This window comes from Hemitrygon akajei, chromosome 3 (assembly GCF_048418815.1).
Source record: "Hemitrygon akajei chromosome 3, sHemAka1.3, whole genome shotgun sequence".
Classification (NCBI taxonomy): Eukaryota; Metazoa; Chordata; class Chondrichthyes; order Myliobatiformes; family Dasyatidae; genus Hemitrygon; species Hemitrygon akajei.
This window is the reverse complement of record NC_133126.1, coordinates 35,320,599-35,336,864: the sequence shown is the minus strand read 5'-3', so window position 1 is coordinate 35,336,864 and position 16,266 is coordinate 35,320,599. Positions and strand designations below refer to the sequence as shown.

At 41.3% G+C, this 16,266-nt stretch overlaps 1 protein-coding gene across 2 annotated transcripts in view; it reads left to right on the top strand.

The window, feature by feature from the left end:
• Positions 1 to 16,266, top strand: part of mnat1 (MNAT1 component of CDK activating kinase) — a 153,662-nt gene that overhangs the window by 72,097 nt on the left and 65,299 nt on the right. For both annotated transcript variants that reach the window (XM_073039540.1, XM_073039542.1), the window contains 2 exons: positions 1,126 to 1,266; positions 2,811 to 2,936. In XM_073039540.1, the coding sequence (XP_072895641.1) occupies positions 1,126 to 1,266; positions 2,811 to 2,936 (267 nt within the window). The remainder of the gene's footprint in view (positions 1 to 1,125; positions 1,267 to 2,810; positions 2,937 to 16,266) is intronic.

The following is a 16,266-nucleotide window of genomic DNA, read 5'->3' as shown; positions in this document are numbered from 1 at the left end:
CTTGTATTCCATCTGGGTAGCCTCCAACGTCATCAATTTCTTGAACTTCTGGTAATGACTCCTCCCCTCCCTTCTCCACCATTCCCTAATCCCCTTTCCTTCTCTCACCTTATCTCCTTGCCTACCCATCACCTCCCTCTGGTGCTTCTCCCCCTTTCTTTCTTCCATGGTCTTCTGTCCTCTCCTATTAGATTCCCCTTTCTCCAGCCCTGTATCTCTTTCATCAATCAACTTCTCAGCTCTTTACTTCACCCCCCACCAGATTTCACCTATCACCTTGTGTTTTTTTCCTCCTCTTCCCTACCCCCCCACATTTTAACTCCAACTCATCTTTTTTTCTCCAGTCCTGCTGAAGGGTCTGGGCCCAAACTGTACTTTTTCATAGATGCTCCCTGGCTTGCTGAGTTTCTCCAGCATTTTGTGTGAGGTGTAATACTGTTCTTGAATCTGGTGGTGTGAGTCCTGAGACTCCTGTACCACCTTCCTGATGACAGCAGTGAGAAGAGAGCATGACATGGGTAGTGAGGCGACCCTGATGATGGATGCTGATTTCCAGCGACAGTGCTTCTTGTAGATATGCTCAATGGTGGGAAAAGCTTTACCTGTGAATGACTGGGCCGTATCCACTACTTTTTGTAGGATTTTTCTTTCAAGGGCATTTGTATATCCATTCTAGGCTGTGATGCAGCCAGCTAATATACTCCCCACCACACATTTATAGAAATCTGTTAAAGTATTAAATGTCATGTAAAATCTTTGCAAACCTCTAATGAAGTGGAGATGCTGCTGTGCTTTCTTTGTAATTACACATACATGCTGGGTCCAGGACAGGTCCTCTGAAATGAAGTTGTTGTTGTGGCACCACTCTGCCAGATTTACCACTCTCCCTGCTATATGCTGATTCGTCATCACCTTTGATTTGACAGTGGTGGTGTCAGCAATCTTATTTATGGCATTAGAGCTGTGCTTGGCCACATAGTTATAAGTGTATAGTGAGTAGACCAGGGGGCTAAGCACACAGTGTTGTGGTAACCTGTGCTGATGGAGATTTTGGATAAGATATTGTTGCCAATCTGAACTGACTGGGGTCTGCAAATGAGCAAATACAACTGTTTTCCATTTTAGAACCGGGAGCAAGAAGACTTGGAGGAGACTTTAGAACTTGAACGGCAAGAGAATGAACGAAGACGAATACTCTTGTTGAGGGAAGAACAAATGCAGCAGTTAGCAAAAAAGAAGAATAAGCAAGCCCTCATTGATGATCTGGTAAGTGTGGATCTGATCCCTAAACAAAGAAAGCAGTTTAACTCGTTATATATGAATACCTTTGTGTGAGTTGACTTAGTTGGATGGACATATGTCTTTCACCTCTGGGACAACTTTGTTTCAACTGCATTGTTGCCTTCTGATTGTAATCATTAGCCTGGAGCCAGCTCCATGTATTTACAAGTTACAAAATTTACCATTTAGCTCCCAATTTACCATCGAGCTGGTAAACTTGCATTGGTGCTTGTTTGGGGATGTTATTCCCAAGAATGAATTCTCAGAGAAGCATATTACCCAAGGTGGAGGGAATTAAAAAATATATTTAATAAAGGCCTGAGTAGACTGAAACTAATGAAAATATAACTACGATAGCACAGTGGCACAGCAGTTAGTGTTGCTGCCTCAAAACAAAACACAAGGAGTGCTGTCTGTGCGGAGTTTGCATGTACTCTTAAAATCAGAAATTTTAAGAATATAGCAAAAGAACAGAGGATGTTAGAACTCTAAAAGGTAAAGGATAAAATGAAATTGAAACAGGCATATTAGTAAATATTTGTTATACACTATTGAAAACTATTGAAAGTGGGTTTCTATTGAATTACATTTACACATTCAGAGAACTTTTCAACCTTTACATCTTGTCTCCTCATGAAATGCTGGAAGAGAATGATGAAACACTTTGATCAATGCGATAATGAACTAAAGGCAATCTAATTGCAAATTACATGAATTCTTTATGATTGAGATACAGAAAGAGACATAGACCATTAGACCCCGCTGTATGCTCCACCATTCAATAAGATGATGGCTAGAACATGGAACTAAAGTGAAATTAAAAAGTGGGAAATATATTCTCATGGCCACACAAGGACTGATTGTCAATATTTAAATTTACTGTTTATTAAACTTCACATTTTGCGCATTTTGTTTCTTTTTAATCATTCTGTGCCCTAGTTTGTATAGTTTGATATCAAATTCTTCCCTGGTGAGGATCTTTTATGGAGTTAACATAATAACTTGTGACTTCCACACCCCAGACTTTTACAGGAAACAGTTCTTGCTTCCTGTACTTTATAATTGAAAACTATTACCAAGATAGTGCTGCAACTACTCAGGAATAAATGTGCTTTCAGTGTCTTTTTTAAAAAAATCTCCATTTTAGGAGGTACTTTCACTACTCAGAGGAAGATGGTGGAGTTGAGAGTTGTATCTTCTGATTTTTTTTTTGTTTGATTTCCAGAGACATAATTTCTAACTTTGTTTCAAGTGAAATGCCTAAAGCTGCCTTGGAATGCCATCCACATGACTCAGTGCTTATTCCAGATAAATAATAAGAAAAGTTGTGAAATGGAGTTAATGGAAACCTAATCTAGTGTCAAAAAGAATTTTGAATATGATTCGCTAAGTACAAAAAGATTGTTGATTTTAATTAATTGGTTAGGATTTGAATTCTTTTTATACCTCTGATTTTGAACATGGAAATGAAATTACAGTTCTCTACCTTCTCACCTGAAATTTTAATTTGTCACTAATGTTTGTGGTAGGAGAGTTCCCAGCTGCCCGCTAGTATGCTCTTGGCTCAACACAAGGACCGGGCTGTGCAACTGGAAGCACAATTAGAAACACAACAGAAAGTTAAACCTGTGACATTCTCTACTGGCATCAAAATGGTAAGAGATTATATACTTTGGATATGGTATAAAATATAGTCAAAATAATGGTTTTCGATGTTGTATAGGACTTAGTCGGCGAATATGAACGTCTTAATTTCTACTTTGAGTCTGCAGGACGCACAGCTGGATGGAATTAATGTTCAACTTTGAAAGTAAAACATTACATGAATGTAAACCTGCTTTGTGCACAGCATTTGAATTGGTTGAGTTAAGAGTAAGGCATTGCTTCCCCCTGCTCTGATTAGTGATTCCATTTATGTAAAATTCAAAGTATGATAATGTTGTAGAATTGTGAATTTATATGGTAGTGGTGTGATGTTCAGTGAATTTTTACTCTAGTTTTATGCAGTCATCTCTAGTATTGCAATTATTGCATTTAATCACAACCACAAATGAATATTTAGTTGCTGGTTCACTCTCAGGGTTGTTTCTTTCTACTGTGGTGTGAAATTGTTTATCTTTTAGTGATATGAGATCATGTTTTCAACAGTGCTGTGGGAAGTACCTAAGAATTACTTGGCTATTATTTCTGTACAGAAGGATTGAGAGGAGAAACGGTATTTTAAGCTCACCTATTAATGCGTATCAAAATATGGTATAGAACAGTGCAGCAACAAACCCTGCTGTAGGAACTCAACAGGTTGAGCATCATCTGCAGGAGAGAATGAATTGTATCCTGATACAGGGTTTCAACTTAAAATGCAGTTAGTTCCTCTCCTCCCACAGATTCTGCTTGACCCGCTGAGTTTCTCCAGTAGATTGTTTGTTGCTCTAAATTCCAGCATTTGCAGTCTCTTCTGAATCTGTACTACAGTACACCACAGAGACTGGCTGTTCAGCCCATTATGACTGTGTTAAACACAATGCCAAATTAAATTCATTCTCTTCTGCCTGTACGTGATCTATATAGGCCTCCACTCTCTAAATATTCATGTGTCTATCTAAACAGCCTCTTAAATATCACTGTTTTGTCTGCATCACCCATTACTTCCAGCAGCCCATTCCAGCCATCTACCACTCTATGTACAAAAAATATTTGCCCTGCACATCTCATTGAAACTTTTGTCTTCTCTTCCCCAGCATGCTGTCCAGAACTTGACATTTCTACCTGGGGAAAAGATTCTGACTATTAAGGCTGAAAGGTCCTCAACTGCAGGGCTGGAGAGAGTAAAGTAGTTCATGGTCTAGAAAGGATGCAGAAGAGTGAGAAATAACAAATATTCCCCATTTTCAGTATTTTCTTTCAGTAGCCCCCTTTTCCTCTTTTTATTATCAGTATACTACTTCTCTTTTAATATTTCAGTCCCTCTTATCCCTTGTTTCTCCTGATATAGGTATTAAAATTTTTAAATCTCTGAGTTGAACCTTCTCAGCAATGAGTCTCCATGGCCCTTTGCCCTCCTGGATGGAGAATTCCAGTGATTCACTATCCTCCGGGAGAAAGTATTTCTTCACAACTATGCTGGAGAGCTGATTCATATCCCAGTTGGTCTGTATCCCAGAGTTCTGAAAGAGGTTGCTGAAGAGATGAGGGATGCATTAGTCATGATCTTTCAAGAATCACTTGATGCTGGCATGGTCCCGGCAGACTGAAAAATTGCAAATGTCACATGACTCTTTAAGACGGGAGGAAGACAAAGAAGAGGAAATTATAGGCCACGTACAAAAGCTGGTTGAACTCAGCAGGTTGGGCAGCATCCATTGAAATAAGCAGTCAACATTTCAGGCCGAGACCCTTTGTCATAAAAAGAAGTGATCCCAACACTGACCATAACCTCACCCTTAACATCTTAAGGGTGACTCCAACATCTTTCCAATCACTGAGTTCAGGCTAACTGGTCTATAATTTCCTTTCTGCTGTCTCCCTCCTTTCTTAAAGAATGGAGAGACATTTGCAATTTTCCAGTCCTCTGGAACCATGCTGAGCCCATTGATTCTTGAAAGAGCATTACTAATGCCTCTATAATTTCTACTGCTACTGCTTTCAGAACCCTAGCGCACAGTTCATCTGGTTACTTATGTACCCTTGGGTCTTCAGCTTTATGAGCACCTTCTTGCTTGTAATAGTAACTGCACTCATTTCTCTTCCCTCACACCCTTCAACACTGCTGGTACACTGCTAGTGTCTTCCACAGTGAAGAATAACGCAAAATACTCATTTAGTTCATCTGCCATCTCCTTGTCCCCTGTTGTTACTTCTCTGGCCTCATTTTCTTATCCTATATCCACTCTCATCTCTTTTTTTTATTTTATATATACTTGAAAAAGCCTTTTCTATCCATCTTGATATTGTTTGTTAGCTTGCTTTGATATTTCATTCTTTCCCTCCTAATGATTCTTTTAGTTGCTTTCTGTAGGTTTTTAAAGCTTCCTAATTCTTTATCTTTCCAGTAGTTTTTGCTTTGTTATATGCCCTCTCTTTTACTTTTACATTAGCTTTGACTTCCCTTGTTAGCCATGATTGTACTATTTTGCCATTTGAGTAATTCTTTGGTTTTGGAATTCATCTATCCTGCACCTTCCTCATTTTCCCTAATAACTCAAGTCGTTGCTGCTTTGCTGTCTTCTCTGCTAGCATTTGCTTCCAATTTACTTTGGCCAACTCCTCTCTCATACTACTGTAATTGCCTTTGCTTCACTAAAATACTACTGTGTTAGACTTTGCTTTCTCCCAATCAAATTTCAAGTTGAACTCAATCATATTGTGACCACTGCCTCCTAAGGGTTCCTTTAGTTTCAGCTCCCTAATTGCCTCCAGTTCATTACATAACACACAATCCAGTAAAACTGATCTCCTAATAGGCTCAACATCAAACTGCTCTAAAAATCCATCTAATAGGCATTCATCAAATTTACTCTCTTGAGATTCATTATCAACCTGACTTTCCCAATTTATCTCACATGTCTATCATAACGTTGCTCTTTTGAAGCACCTTTTCTATTTCCTGTTGTAATCTGTAGTCTACATCCCAGCTAGTGTTTGGAGGCCTGTATATAACTGCCATCAGGGTCCTTTTACTCTTGTTGTTTCTTAACTCAACCCACAAGGATTGATTATCTTACGATCCTATGTCGCATCTTTCTAATGATTTGATGCCATTCATTACCAGCAGAGCCACGCCAACGCCTCCACTTACCTTTCTATCCTTCTGTTACAATGTGTAACCTTGGATATTCAGCTCTCAAATACAATGATCCTTCAGTCAATATACAGTGATGGCCACAGCATCATACCCAACAATCTGTAAAAGTGCAACAGGATCATCCACTTTATTTCTTATACTCCATGCATTGAGATATTACACTTGGAATACTGTATTGATACCCTTTTTGATTGCGCTTCCCTAATGCACTGATCATCACCCTGCTGGCTGCAATTTTGTCCTGTCATCTGCCTGCCCTTCCTGACAGTCTGATTGCATGCTGTCTTTGCCATTTTTTTTACCATCTGTCCTATTCTGAGCCCCTTCACTCCATCGAGCTATGTATTGATTCTTAATAGTTATAGATAGAGGAGTTCATCCACTGTACACTGCTGTGTGTTTTCCATTGGCTATTTTCTTGATTAGTTTTTGTTCTTGAGCTGTCCCTAATAAATGGCTTCCCAATTAACTGGAATCCACTATTGTCCAGCATGGACTAGAAGGGCTGAAGGGCCAGTTTATGTGCTATCATGTTCCATGACTCTATGATAATAACAATGAATCCAGCACTGATCGCTGCGATTTAAGATGGCGTTGGTGAAGCACAGCGAAGACTTGCTGGCAGCAAGCAAAACTGTAAATTACTGTATTAATCTTACTTTTTCTTGAAAACAATCACTGCAAGCAGTAACTTCCCTTTCGGAGCTGAACTTTTGTACTGCCTGCATGACCAGACATTTTCGCAGTGTGAACTGAAGTCTCAAAGATCCAGGATGGTTGTTGTGTGGCAGGTACAGGCCAAATGGAGCTGGTAGGGCCCGGGCCCGGGCCCGAGAGCAGGGAATGAGCCAATGTTTGGCTATTGCTGAAGCAGACCTGGAGGCTATTCAATGCGGCAGAACTGAGGCGAGGCAGAGGCGAAGTGGCAGGACCTGGGTCTGAGAGCGAGCAAAGTTTGGCCGATTTAAATGCCAATCTAGATTGGAAAGGTCTGGTACAGGCCGAATTGAGGCACTGGGGCCCGGGCCCCAGAGTGTATCAAAGCCATAGGGCCAGGGCCGAGAGTGAGGAACAACCTGAGGCTTGGCCAATTTAGTCCCAAGCCAGATTGAAAAGGTCAGGGTTTTGAGGCAGAAGGAGAGGGACAAGCCGGTGTTCATGAAGTTTATTTGTTCCTGTGGTCTGCTTGCTCCTGGATCAGTTGGAGTGATGACTGGCTGCATGGGTGTGGGCTCAATTTCATAAACTTCAGTTCTGAATGTTGTTTGCTTATTTCTATTGTTTGCACAATTGTTTTTTTCCCTGCACATTGGATGCTTGACGGTCTTTTTTATTGGGTTCTATTGGGTTTCTTGTGGCTGTCTGTAAGGTGATGAATCTCAAGGTTCCATATACATACTTTGATAATAACTATACTTTGAACTTTGAACACTGCTACCACTCTCTGGCTTCTTCTGTGAAGCAATTGTCGAATCCAATTCATTACCTCATCCTGAATGCCAAGCAACTGAACCTTCTTGAACAACCTCAAGTCCATCTAGATAACATCCATTACCTTTACTTCATCAACTTTACTGATAACCTCCTCAAAAAATTCTATTTTGCTATCCTTAATCGGTCCCAGTCTATCTAAGTACTTGTATATCCAGTCCATTAGAATAAAAACATAAGGGTTTCCGGTGACGTCATTGTCGAGAATGGCAGCTTAAGTCACTAGCTCCTCTGGAAAAACGCGTATTAAGCCCCGTTAACCCATCAAATATATTTTTCAAAAAATATTTGAACTGAAAAGAGGGGCCAGAATGGGGAAAAAGAATGGAAATAAAAAAAAAGCGACACTGCGGAGCCTGCAGCCGAGAGGAGTGCAGCGAGTGGCTCTCCCACCCGACAGCGTGCTAGCGAGGCGGACAATGGGCCTCGTTCAGGTGAAGCGGCGAATATGATTGAAATTCTGAAAGAGATAAGGGAGTTCCAGAAAGATATAAAGCAGCAGCTACATGATATTAAGTCAGAGCTCATCAATGTCAATCAAAAAATAGCGGTGGCAGAGACTCTAATTGAGAAGGTGGAAGATCACATTCAAAACGTGGAATGGATACGGAGTAAGATGATAAAAATATTAAATCACCAAGAAGGTAAACTGCTTGACCTGGAGGGAAGATCACGGCGGAAAACTATCAGAATATACAACGTTACCGAAGGAGCGGAGGGCTTGTCTATGACGGAGTTTGTCAGAAAGTTGCTGCGGGACGTGCTGGAGCTTCCCTCGACTATAGAGCTGGAAATTGAGAGAGCGCATCGCACGCTTGTCCCGAAGCCTACACGAGATAAGCCCCGCTCAATAACAATTAAATTCCTTCGGTACAGTACCAAGGCTGAGATTCTACGAAGGGCCGAGGGTAAGAAGAGGGTGTTTTTAGACGATAAATTAATATATTTCAACCAAGATTACCCCCCCCCCCCCCGCGGTCCTGCACAAATGTTAAGAATACTCTGAAGTAAAGCGAATACTAAAGCAAGAAAGGATTAGATTTCAAACTCTGCACCCTGCTAAACTTCGAGTGTTTTATCAAGATGGGATCCAACTGTATCAGACAGTGGAAGAGGCGACTACAGACATGAAGGCCAGAGGGTTGCCCATCAGCGTGATCAAACCGAGGGAAAGCCTGGCAGAGGAATTATCCCACTCCGCTTGGGAAATAGTGCGAGAATCGAGAAGGCAGGAGACGGGAGGAGGCCGAGAGAAGTATATCAGGAAGAGACTGGGAGTTTTCCAAAGACAGTCCTCACCCCCTTCAGAAGAGCCATAAGGTTTGGCTAACTTTGAAAATGTTGAGAAGCTAAACGGAAGCAAAAGTAGACGGTGATATACCTATCTCAAGAAATACTTATTATAATGTGGATTTTATATTACTTAGTTGTTATTCATTATTCGCTCACTTACTCCTTTTCCCCCCACCAAAATGAGAATATATATGTGTGCGTATGTGTATGTATGTAATATATATGTGTATATATATATGTGTGTGTGTGTGTGTGTGTGTGTGTGTGTGTGTATGTATGTATATATATATGTGTGTGTGTGTGTGTGCATATATGTATGTATATATAGGAGGAGTACACAGGGAAATCTTTTCTGTGTAATGGATTTGTTCACTGACTTTTATGAATACTGCAATGGGGGCCCTCACCTCACAAGTAGGAGGGGTTATCCCCCACAGCTAGACATTTCCTCTAGCTCAACGCAGGGTCATCTACTAGAGACCTCAGCCTTGGAATCACACGTTCGTTGCCATTTTTGTTATTATTTGCGTTTCTTGGTTCTTATTTGTTCAGGGAGTAGATTGATTAAGTTTTATTCTGCTAATTTCAATGATACATTGACAGATAAATACAGATGGCTAAGGACAAAGTAAAATTCATTTTTTTAAATGTCAATGGGCTATTAAATCCAATCAAATGTAATAGAATTTTATCCAAAATGAAAAAAGAACAGGCCCATGTAGTCTATTTACAGGAAACTCATTTAAGTGATAATGAGCATAGAAAACTAAAGAGAATGGGCTGTGGAATTGGGACAATAGATGTAAGTGATCATGCACCTATATATTTATCTGTTGATTTTGACCTACAACCTAAGAATACTATTTGGAAACTAAATTAAAGCCTACTCAATGATCGTATTTTAAGGAACAAATTAAAAAAGAAATTGGTCTCTACTTAGAATTTAATGATAATGGAGAGGTTTCACCTCCCATTTTATGGGATTGTCTGAAAGCTATCTTAAGAGGGAAAATTATAGTGATATCTTCATATAGAAAAAAATAAGGAATAAAACATTAGAGGAATTACAAAATAGGCTGAAGGAACTAGAGAAAAAACACAAATTGAATTTGGCACAGGATACATTAGGGGAAATTTAAAAAAATTAGGAATGAAATTAATAGTTTGGCCACGCAAGAAATCAGGAAAAATTTAATGTTTCTGAAACAGAGACATTATCAAAGTGGATCAAAGTCTATGAAAATACTGGCGTGGAAACTGGAAAAAAAAGATAGCAGAAAATACAATTCATAGAATTAGGGACCCAAGAACGAAAATGATAAAAAAAATAAGCTAAGTGAAATTCAAGAAGCTTTTGAAGTGTTTTACAAAACTGTATATTCCAAAGTTCCAGGGGGAAGCATAACCCAAATTGACACCTTCTTGAATTCTCTGGAGTTACCCACTTTAAGTGAAGAACAAAATAGAATGATGACTGCTGACATAACTGAAGTTGAATTAAAAGCTGCAATTAGTAGGTTTAAATTAATCAAGTCACCAGGATCAGATGGGTATACAGCAGAGTGGTACAAAGAATTTAAAAATGAGTTAATGCCTGTTTTACTCCCCACACTGAACTGGGCTCTAAAAAAAGCACAAATGCCACCCAGTTGGAAGGAAGCGATAATTTCAGCTATACCGAAAGAAGGCAAGGATAAAATGGAATGCATGTCATTTAGACCAATATCTATTCTTAATGTAGATTATAGATTACTTACCTCCATCATGACCAAATGATTAGAGGAGTTTCTACCCATACTGATACGTAATGATCAGACAGGTTTTATACGACAACGCCAAACACAAGACAATATACGAAGGACACTTCACATTATGGATCATATACAAAAAAATAAAATCGAAGCAATAGTGATAAGAGTGGACGCTGAAAAGGAATTTGATTCAGTTAATTGGAATTTTCTTTACAGAGTTTTACATAGATTTGGTTTTCAAGACACAATTATTAAAACTATACAGACACTATATGACAACCCTACTGCTAGGATTAAAATCAATGGATATTTATCAAATAGTCTTACCCTAGAAAGGGGCATGAGACAGGGTTGTACTTGGTCACTGCTACTCTTCGCATTATATCTGGAACCATTAGCTCAATACATCAGACAAAATGAAGATATCGAGAATTACTATTAAAGGGACAGAGCATAAATTGGCTTGTTATGCTGATGACATTTTGATCTATCTAGGGCAACCAACATACTCTTTACCTAAATTGATGCAATCCTTTGAACAATATGGTCAATTATCAGGATACAAGATCAACACAGATAAAACCCAATTACTTTCATATTACTATAGCCCACCAAGAGAAATTGAAAGTTGATACCCCTGGGCATGGCACACAGAGTCTTTCAAATATGTGGGCATCATTATGCCAAAAGATTTGGCAAAATTATCAGAATGTAATTATCAGCCTTTATATAAAAAAAGGAAGATATGGCAAGATGGAACCTGATTCCTTTTTTCAGTCTCCGTTCAAGGATTGAGTCTATTAAAATGAATATACTGCCCAGACTGTTATATCTCTTTCAGACCCTACCAATAGAGATTAATCAAAATCAATTCAATGAATGGAACAAGATGCTATCAAGGTATATTTGGCAGGGTAAAAGGCCTAGAGTTCGTCTCAAAACTGCAATTAGCAAAGGAAAAGGAGGGATGGGGCCTACCTTCTCTTAGAGATTATTATTTTGTAGCACAGTTGAGAGCTGTGATATGTTGGTGTAACCCATCATATGACGCTCAATGGAAAAACATTGATGAGCGGGTACTTCCCATCCCCATACAAGCAATTTTGGCTGATGATAACCTGCAAAGGTACATAAATACTATTGATAACCCATGGGTGAAATTGACTCTTAAAATATGGAAAACTACTATAAAAGAATATAATCTAGAGGGAGATGTTGCAATTCTTAAATGGTGTGCAATTGACTCGGATTTTATGCCAAATAAATTGAATGCTAGATTTAAGGACTGGACAGCTAAAGGGATAGCAGTTATTTGCAACATAATGAAAGAAGTAACACTGTTCAGTTTTGAAATGTTTAAAGAGAAACACTTATTAGAAAAACAAGATTTTTATTGGTATTTACAGATGTGCCAATATGTTAATAAGACGCTTAAAAATGTAACCAAGACAAGTACATGCTTGATAGAGCTATTTGGAAAAGCATATAATTCAGATAACGGTAGTAGAATCATTTCAAGCATGTATAAGGGGTTGTCAAATCTTAAAACACATTCGACTTCATACATTAAAACAAAATGGGAGAAGGAAGGAGGGATAATTGTATCTGAGGAAGAATGGACAATAATTTGGAGGTATCAATGGAAGTGTACCAGTTCACATTCCTCGGACTTGCCTGATGCTGGGAACCAGAGATGGAGACGTCGAAAGCAATGTGCGAGGAAGCAGAAGCGAGGCAAACGGGCAGGGGTCTGTGCCAGGCTAAAAGCAAACTCTAGCCGGCCAGCTCTCCTGTCCATTCTGCTCTCCAATGTCCGCTCCCTGGACAATAAAATGGACTACATCCGACTCCAACGTAATACTCGGCGGGAGTACAGAGTTTGCTCCGCGTATGTCTTCACAGAGACATGGCTCGCTGATGGGATTTCGGATGCTGCCATCCAGCTAGATGGGCTAGCTTTGTTTTATTCGGACAGAGATGCAGCTGTCTCCGGTAAGGCTCGCGGTGGCAGTGTCTGTGTTTACATCGACACGGAATGGTGTAAGAACTCTGTGCTGGTTTCCAGACACTGCTCATCATTAGTGGAGTTTGTGGCAGTTCGATGCAGACCATTTTATTTGCCACGGGAATTCACCTCTGTCCTTATATTCGGTGCCTACATTCCCCCCCCCCCCCAGTGCTAATACTAAGGAGGCACTCTGTGAACTGTACGGGACTATTAGTGAACTGCAGAACGTGCACCCTGATGGTTTGTTTATTGTCACCGGTGATTTTAACCATACGAACCTTAAGTCATGCTCCCCAAATTCCATCAGTATGTAGACTTTGCAATGAGGGGGGAGAACGCATTGGACCTGGTTTACACAAACATTCCCGACGTGTACCGGGCAGAGCCCCGCCCCCACCTTGGATACTCAGACCACATCTCTGTTATGCTAATCCCAGCATACAGACCGCTCGTCAGGCGCTCCAGACCAGTTCAGAAGCAGGTGAAAACCTGGCCAGCAGGAGCCATCTCTGCTCTTCAAGGTTGCTTTGAGAACACTGACTGGCACATGTTCAGGGAGGCTGCAACCGATGGCGACTCTATCAACTTAGAGGAGTACACAGCATCAGTGACTAGTTACATCAGCAAGTGCATTGATGATGTTACTCTGTCCAAGACTATCACTATACGTGCCAACCAGAAGCCATGGAAGCCGCGGAGGTGCATGCGCTGCTGAGGTCCCGCGACTCCGCCTTCAGAGCTGGCGACAAGGCAGCTTTAACAACAGCAAGGGCCAAACTGTCCCGAGCCATCGGAGGGGCAAAGCGTGCACATGCCCAGCTAATCCACAGTTACTTCCAGGACAGCAGCAACACGCGGCGCATGTGGAAGGGCATCCAGGACATCACAAATTACAAGACAACATCACCTGACTGTGCAGGTGATGCCTCCCTCCCAAATGTGCTGAATAACTTCTACGCCCGGTTTGAGGCGGAAAATGACGTGGCGGCGAGGAAGTCCACCCCTCCTACGAATGACCAGGTGCTGTGTCTCTCCGTGGCTGATATGAGAAGAACCCTGTGCAAAGTCAACCCACGGAAGGCTGCTGGACCAGACAACATCCCTGGTAGAGTGCTCAGAGGATGTGCAGACCAGCTAGCAGATGTTCTCACTGACATCTTCAACATCTCCCTGAGCAGCACCACCATTCCAACGTGCTTCAAGGCCACCACCATCGTCCCCGTGCCAAAGAAGTCTTCAGTGTCCTGCCTAAATGACTACAGTCCTGTTGCACTCACATCCATCATCATGAAGTGTTTTGAGAGGCTTGTCATGAGGCATATCAAGACCCTGCTGCCCCCCTCACTGGACCCCCTGCAGTTTGCGTACCGTCCCAACTGCTCAACAGATGATGCCATTGCCACCACCCTCCACCTGGCCCTAACCCACCTGGACAAAAAAGACACATACATCCGGAAGCTGTTCATAGACTTTAGTTCAGCATTCAACACAATCATCCCTCAGAAACTGATTGGAAAGCTGAGCCTACTGGGCCTGAACACCTCCCTCTGTAACTGGATCCTAGACTTCCTGACTGGGAGACCTCAGTCAGTCCGGATCAGGAGCAGCATCTCCAACGCCATCACACTGAGCACGGGGGCTCCCCAGGGTTGCGTGCTCAGTCCACTGCTGTTCACTCTGCTGACCCACGACTGTGCTGCAACACACAGCTCGAACCATATCATCAAGTTCGCTGATGACACCACCGTGGTGGGTCTCATCAGCAAGAACGACGAGTCAGCTTACAGAGAGGAGATGCAGCGGCTAACGGACTGGTGCAGAGCCAACAACCTGTCTGTGAATGTGAACAAAACAAAAGAGATGGTTGTTGACTTCAGGAGGGCACAGAGCGACCACTCCCCACTGAACATCAACGGCTCCTTGGTAGAGATCGTTAAGAGCACCAAATTTCTTGGTGTTCACCTGACGGAGAATCTCACCTGGTTCCTCAACACCAGCTCCATAGCAAAGAAAGCCCAGCAGCTTTTTGCGAAGGCTGAGGAAAGTCCATCTCCCACCCCCATCCTCATCACATTCTACAGGGGTTGCATTGAGAGCATCCTGAGCAGCTGCATCACTGCCTGGTTCGGAAATTGCACCAACTTGGATCGCAAGACCCTGCAGCGGATAGTGAGGTCAGCTGAGAAGATCATCGGGGTCTCTCTTCCCACCATCATGGACATTTACACTACACGCTGCATCCGCAAAGGAAACAGCATTATGAAGGACCCCATGCACCCCTCATACAATCTCTTCTCCCTCCTGCCGTCTGGGAAAAGGCTCCGAAGCATTCGGGCTCTCACGACCAGATTATATAACAGTTTTTCTCCCCCAAGCTATCAGACTCCTCAATACCCGAAGCCTGGACTGACACCTTGCCCTACTGTCCTGTTTATTATTTATTGTAATGCCTGCACTGTTTTTGTGCACTTTATGCAGTCCAGTATAGGTCTATAGTCTAGTATAGCTTTCTCTGTTTTTTTTTATTACGTAGTTCAGTTTAGTTTTTTGTACTGTGTCATGTAAACCATGGTCCTGAAGAACGTTGTCTCATTTTTACTATGCACTGTACCAGCAGTTATGGTCAAAATGACAATAAAAGTTGACTTGACTTGACTTGAACTACATAATGCCTCAGGCCTGATTTTATTCTCACATAGTTGGAAGAGCAAATGTGTAAGGAGATAGCAGATATTTGTAGTAAACACAAGGTGGTGATTGTGGGAGATTTTAATTTTCCACACATAGATTGGGAAGCTCATTCTGTAAAAGGGCTGGATGGTTTAGAGTTTGTGAAATGTGTGCAGGATAGCTTTTTGCAACAATACATAGAAGTACCGACTAGAGATGGGGCAGTGTTGGATCTCCTGTTAGGGAATGCGATAGGTCAGCTGACAGATGTATGTGTTGGGGAGCACTTCGGGTCCAGTGATCACAATAGCATTAGCTTCAATATAATTATGGAGAAGGACAGGACTGGACCTAGAGTTGAGATTTTTGATTGGAGAAAGGCTAACTTTGAGGAGATGCGCAGGGATTTAGAGAGAGTGGAATGGGTCAAGTTGTTTTATGGGAAGGATGTAATAGAGAAATGGAGGTCATTTAAGGGTGAAATTATGAGGGTACAGAATCTTTATGTTCCTGTTCGGTTGAAAGGAAAGATTAAAGGTTTGAAAGCGCCATGGTTTTCAAGGGATATTAGAAACTTGGTTCGAAAAAAGAGGGATGTCTACAATAGATATAGGCAGCATGGAGTAAAGGAATTGCTCGAGGAATATAAAGAATGTAAAAGGAAACTTAAGAAAGAGATTAGAAAAGCTAAAAGAAGTTACGAGTTTGGTTTGGCAAATAAGGTGGAAGTAAATCCGAAAGGCTTCTACAGTTATATTAAAAGCAAGAGGATAGTGAGGGATAAAATTGGTCCCTTAGAGAATCAGGGTGGTCAGCTATGTGTGGAGCCGAGGGAGATGGGAGAGATTTTGAACGATTTCTTCTCTTCGGTATTCACTAAGGAGAAGGATATCGAATGGTGTAAGGTGTGGGAAACAAGTAAGGAAGTTATGGAACCTATGACAATTAAAGAGGTGGAAGTACTGGCGCTT